The sequence below is a fragment of the Chinchilla lanigera genome, unplaced genomic scaffold (genome assembly GCF_000276665.1).
Source record: "Chinchilla lanigera isolate Chin_1 unplaced genomic scaffold, ChiLan1.0 scaffold00014, whole genome shotgun sequence".
NCBI classification, from domain to species: Eukaryota; Metazoa; Chordata; class Mammalia; order Rodentia; family Chinchillidae; genus Chinchilla; species Chinchilla lanigera.
In genome coordinates this window covers 33,145,522-33,151,824 of record NW_004955415.1, presented here as the reverse complement: position 1 = coordinate 33,151,824, position 6,303 = coordinate 33,145,522, and the positions used below count along the sequence as shown (strand labels likewise).

Sequence of the window (6,303 nt, the reverse complement as noted above, 5' to 3'; positions counted from 1 at the left end):
AAAAAAAAAAAAATAATATATAGGATAAATACTTTACATGAGGTATCTACTCTCATGACTTAATCATCTCCTAAATACCTAACCTAATGATATGGGAGAAATATAATTCCCAACCTCCTAGATGTAAGATGTGCCAAGTTCATGCCCTCTAAAATCAAAGAATGAATTCCAAAGGACAAAGGAGGTTAAGAGTAGAAAAGATTTATTGGAGAAGAGGAATAGCTCCTGAGAGACAAGAGGGGTCTTGAGTGGGTTGCCACTGTGGCCCTCTGTCAGGGGTAGTTTATACAGCAAAGTCACAATGTGGGTACCAACTGAGCCAAACTATAATCAGCCTAGAGGATAAGTATAGCTGCTTAGCTAATATCCAGTAAGGAAGCAGGGCATGCAGCAAGGTCATATGGCTAGCATTATAACCTCACTTACCCACGACGTCTAAAACAGGAACAGTTTTGAGAAGGGATTGACCTAAATGTCCTGGTCAACCACCTGGGTGTCTGATGCATATCTGGATTTAATGTGTAAAGGCAGTTTCAAAACTTATAACTAGACATTGGATTCAAGGACAGGCCAAAACTGACCAGCCAGTTCCCATAATTAGAGAAGAACAAAACTCAGTTAGCCTTGGCATTCCAACACCAGCTGCAGCTTGTAAGATAAATGTAACTCAGTGGACAGTGCATCTTGTTAGCTTGTTTTAAGAGCTTATCACCTAGAGACAGGACCAGCTCGATAGACAATGATTGATTCTCCCTCCTTGCCCTAGCCCTGCCCTCCCTGTTATACAATAGTAACCCCCCCGCAAGGACCAGGAATATAGCTCAGTGGCACCTGCCTGGCAAGCCCAAGTTCCTGCATTTGATTCCCATACCAAAAAAAAAAATAAAATAAAATAAAAGTAACCCCCAAATTAACTTGCTTAGAATAAGTCTGCCTAGCAATATATGACAAGACAGTGTGTAACCAATTGTAAAATATCCTGTATCTGCATTTTGTACTTCCTTCTGTCGACCTATATAAGTGACTGTTTAACCCCAAGACAGGACTGGTGATTTGGAATCAAGTTTTCTCCACCCCACTGACATAAATAAAGCTGTTTGCCTTCCAAATTCCTCAGTGTTGCATGTCTTTTCATATGGCCCTAGCCAGGCTTGCTGGCACACACCTGTAATCCCAGCACTCAGGAGGCTGAGGCAGGAGCATCATTGTGAGTTCAAGGCCAGCCTGGGCTACAAAGTGAGCTCAAGGACAGCCTGAACTGCACAGGGAGACCCTGTCTCAAAAAGACAAAAAAAAAAAAAAAAAAAAGCTGTGGTCCTAATTTATCTGCAACAAATGAACTGAATGGTACCAGTTATAGTATAATAGCAAGTTTCTATTTATCCCTTAGAGAAGTATGCAAGTCTGGCCATTGTGACTTTATCTTGACGCTTGGCCTTCTTCAGATGCATCTCCAGCCATAATTCTGATGTCTTTATTTTTCACTAACTTCCTTGAGAGCCCAGTCCCTCTCTGACGGTATATTAATTTCTATCAACTTTAGCTGTTTATAATACTGTAACATCTAGGGAGGGTTGTACACCATTGTCATGCTATGCCACAGTGTAACATCTGGGGTGGACAGCAAGCCAAGGCCAGTGTGAGCTACACAGAGAGTTTAAGGACAGCTTGAACTGTAGAGCAAGACCCTGTCTCCAAAAAGAAAACAAAACAAAAAAAGCACAGGGACTGTGTGCCAACATGTGAAGAGGGTTGGAATCTTCAACCACACCCAATCTCCATGGAGAAGAGGGACTGGAGAGCCAGTGAGGGGCAGAATCACACCTATATGAAGGAACTTCAGTAAAAATCCCTAAATAATGAGAATCTCTAATCACCTGAAAAACCAGTCTCCAGGAGGGATCTTCAGCCAAGTGCAGTCAGCAGGCATCTGATCCTGAAGCCCCCTGGGGTTAACTTGTCCTTTCCAAACTGCTTTTTGCAAATCTGCTTTTGTTGCATTTTCTTTGGCCAACACCCTAAATTCTAAAGAAATGACTACTAAATGATTAAGATATGAACAGCTGGAGTTAGCCAATCCCACAAAATGGAACAGGCAAACACAGGTCCATTAGCTTTAGATTTCCAGACCTAGAACATCAGATAAAGAATGTGAGAGAATACAAGAAGGATTCTCAGCAGTGCAGGGGCGCATGCCTGTAATCCCTGCTGTTGGGAGGCTGAGGCAGGAGGATTGGTGAGAGTTTCAGTCCAGCCTGTACTACAGAGTTAAAGGCCAGCCTGAACTGGATACTGAAGCCCTGTCTGAAAAAGACAAAGAAGGAGGGTGCTCAGCCTGCATGGTGGCATGCGCCTGTCATCCCAGCACTCGGGAGCCTGAGGCAAGAGGATCACATGTTCTAGCCCAGCCTGGGTAACTAACAACTTATGAGGACAAAATTTTAAAGGGCTGGGTGGTGCAGCTTAGTGTGAAGGCTCTGGACTCAACCCCTACTACCATAAAGAATTTTTTTAATTTATAAAACATTAATTCATTTCAGAGATTCTTGGTCTGATAGGTTTCCCTACAACCAGATCCATGCAAGACCACGGACCACAAGGAGACTCAGGCAGCGCCGGGTGCGGAAGGGGCAACCAGGGTCATCGCCGGCGGTCCCCAGCGACTATCCAAGCGCATTCCAGCGCGCTACCGTTGTGCGGGGGCCCAGGACAGCAACCATGCAGAGAGCCCAGCCGTGCTGGGCGATATCCATATGGCCACCAGGTGGCGCCGAGAACCAGGACTGTGACCTGCAGATGTCCATTAATTAAAAAAATTGGGAGCTAGAGGTACAGCTCAGTGGTGTAGCGCCTGCCTGACAAGCATGAGGGCCTGAGTTTGATTCTTGGTACCAAAAATAAATAAATAAATACTTGTAAAAAAAGAAACCACGGGTAGCCGTTTCCCTCATCTCAGACACTAACCAGAGACACTAATACAGGATAACATAAATGAGAACTATGACATTTTTATGATAAGAATAGTATCACATGAGAAATATGTGTAGTTTCACCTAAAAGCACTGATTTATTGTTGCACTTGACACTGCATTCAAGCCAGGCACGGTGGCGTACATCTGTCATCCCAGCATTCAGGAGGCTGAGGCAGGAGGATCACCACAAATTCATGGCCAGCCTGAATTACATAGTGAGATGCTGTCTCAAAAAAGCCAGAGAAAAAGAAAGGAACTGTTTATACCTGTCCGCAGTAGGCGCAGGGAAGCTAAAGCAGGAGGATCTCAAATTTTACACCAGCTTGGGCGATTTAGCAAGATTTTGTTTCAAAAAGAGAGAGGGAGACAGAGACAGAGACAGAAACCAGCAGAAAGAGACAGGCGAAGCCAAAGTCACCCCAAATGCATTATACCAGGGGATGACAGGCAGGGCACGTCTTAGGCAGCAGCAAGACAGGAGGACCCCACCCCAGAAGCAGGAAGAAAGAGCTTAGAGCTCAGCCCTACCAAGGCAGGCTGTGGCCAGTTGGAAGGTACCTGGTCTGTCTCAAGAACTTTTTTTTTCAATACTGGAATTACAACCAAGGCCTTTTGCACTAAGCTACATCTCCAGTCTTTTTTTATTTTTTTATTTTGAGACGGCGTTTCACTAAGACACTAAGTTGTCCAGGTTGGGTTCAAACTTTCAGTCTTCTGCCTCAGCCTCCCACAGTGCTGAGATGACAGGCGTGTGCCACCACACCTGCCTCAAAAACTGTAAAATGTCAAAACATCAGTGAAGAAGTCCGGAATCCCGCTTCCCAGCCACTGAGGCTCATTCCTTCTCCTTCTCATCTCCCAGGCCTTGCAGACCCCGTGTCCCATCACTAGGGGTGTGGGCAGGTGGCAGCTGGTCCTGGGGTCCCTGGCCACTCTTTGGCTGGGGCTCAACACCACCACTGGAACAGGACTTAGGAACCTTTCCAGGCACAGCCTCAGCCAACTGTGCCTACGCTGGGCCTGAACAAACTCACGCCCACCCCCAGGCTTCTCCGGCTGGCCAGGTCCCCTCTTGAGTAGGGGGACTTAGGAAATTTGGGAGGAACACCCTAAAACAGGAGCCCATGTGCGGCTGTGGCTGCACCTGGGAGCACTCAGCAGTCCTCCTCATCTTGTCTGGGACACACCCAGCACCAAGGGAAGGAAGACTTGTGGGGAGGAGGTCTGGCCACGGCAGGCCTGGGGCAGATGGAAAGTTAGAAATATCTTCAGAGCTGGGCCTGGTGACACATGCCTGTGATGCTAGCACTTGGGAGGCTGAGGCAGGAGAATTGCCATGAGTCTGAGGCCACCCTGGGCTTACACAGTGAGTTTCAAAGCCAGCCTAAACTACACAGTGAGATTCTGTCTCCAAAATATTAATTTAATTAATTAATTAAGAAAAAGGGAGTCACATTTGGGGAACAGGCCCAATGTGGGTAAACAAGAGGACCTGTTACGGTTTAGATCTAGAAGTTTCCTCCAGTGTATGGAAAGTGGCTGGACTGTGGTTTGCTGTACTTACCAGCAGGTCCATTCATGGGTGCATCTAAGCTGACTGAGCAGCTGGGAGCTAGGGCCAGGCTGGAAGGGGGCCCTGGGGTGTGGCCTGGAAGGCAGAGCACTCATCCCAGCTCCTCCCTTCTCTCTGCCTCTGGGCTGCTACCCTCCAAGCTGTCCTCGCCAGGCCCTCCCACCAGGTGTGTCTGCCTTGAGGCCACCAGCTAAGGGCTGAGCCCTCAGTGCAAAACAGACCTTGCTTTCCAGAACCTGGCCCAGATCCCCAACTGTCTGTATGAGGGGTACAGCAAAAGGATGAAATAAGAAACAGAAACAACTTTGGCAATACATGAAGGGGAGCTCAGAGGTAGTGCCTCAGGGCGGTCAGAGACAAAGACACTGCAAGCTAGTCACTGTTTATTGGTTGCCTAAAGTGATAGGAAGGGTGAGAAGACTCAAGATCAATGATTTAGGATAATTTGGGGTGACTCAAATGGGTGGAGACCATCCCATGCTAAGGAGGATCTTGCCCTGCAGTGTTTTTTAATATTAGTGTCTTAGTTTAGTCTTAGTGGGTGGGAGAGGATGGCCCATCCCTAAAGAGTTAATGGGAAGCCAGGTGTGGTGGCTCACGCCTGTAATCCCAGCACTCCAGAGGCTGAGGCGGGAGGATCATTGTGAATTCAAGACCAGCCTGGGCTACAAAGTGAGCTCAAGGCCATCCTGAACTGCAGAGCAAGACCCTGTCTCAAAAAGACCAAAAAAAAAAAAGCACAAAGAGTTAATGGGGAAATTTCAAAAGGGTGATACGGATAATCCCAAACCTCCATTTATCCCTTTGGGAAGTATGCAAAATTAGCCATTGTGAATTTGTAGACCCCACCACCTCCCTCCTTTAACTTCCATGTGTTGGTTATTTTGTGCTAATGACAGGAAGTTGACCAGTAAACACAGGCGAGGCTCAAACTTGCAATCTTCCTCCTGCCTCACCCTCCTAAATACAGTGGCTGGGATTACAGGCACCATACCTGGTAAGGAGTATGTCCTTCATAGATTTCGACACTGGGGACAAAGAAATGTGCCAATGAACTGGACGCCTGGCACGAAAGACTACAAGGAATTCCCAAGGTTTGGTGTCTGAGGGCCTGGACAGATGGACAAAAAGCTGGAGGAGCTGGGTTAGGAGAGGGACCTCCAAGGAGCAAGAGTGTGGCTTCGTCAGGGAAAGGTTCAGATGCCCATACACAGGTGCCCGTTGATGGTTAAATATCTAGTCATAAGCCAGGTGTGATGGCGCACGCCTGTAATCCCAGCACTTGGGAGACTGAGGCAGGAGGATCACTTTGAGTTTAAAGTCAGCCTGGGCTATAAAGTGAGTTCAAGGCCAGTCTGAACTGCATAGTGAGACCCTGTTTCAAAAAGACAAAAAAAATTTTTTTTCATTAATTAAAATATGTTCAGTAATTTTGCTCAAAATTTTCATATTGTGGGCAGGGGTGGGTGTTAAGAGTCCATTCCAGTCCCAAAGCCAATCCCACCTCCTTGACAGACATCTGTAACCTAATTTGCATCTGACAGGACAGCTATAATCTAATTTACCTTCTGACAGGCATCCTGTTCTAACCTAATCCACAAATGTCAGCCCCTTCCAGGAATGCCCTGGCCTCTCAAACAAAGCCAAAGATCACTCTACCAAAATTTTCAAACCCCTCCTAATAGGGTCCGGCCCACTCTACCTATGTACATATAAACATAGCTCCTTGCCTCTGGAGGGGCGGGGGAGGGAGGTGGG

The 6,303-nt window shown here is 46.9% G+C and overlaps 1 protein-coding gene across 1 annotated transcript in view; it reads left to right on the top strand.

Moving 5' to 3' along the window:
* LOC102018388 (zinc finger protein 791-like) overlaps positions 1 to 2,877 on the top strand; it is a 19,124-nt gene extending 16,247 nt beyond the window's left edge. Inside the window, exon 4 of the mRNA XM_005381111.2 lies at positions 2,541 to 2,877. Within this exon, the coding sequence (XP_005381168.1) occupies positions 2,541 to 2,811 (271 nt within the window). The 3' untranslated portion in view covers positions 2,812 to 2,877. The remainder of the gene's footprint in view (positions 1 to 2,540) is intronic.
* Positions 2,878 to 6,303: the final 3,426 nt, after the last annotated feature.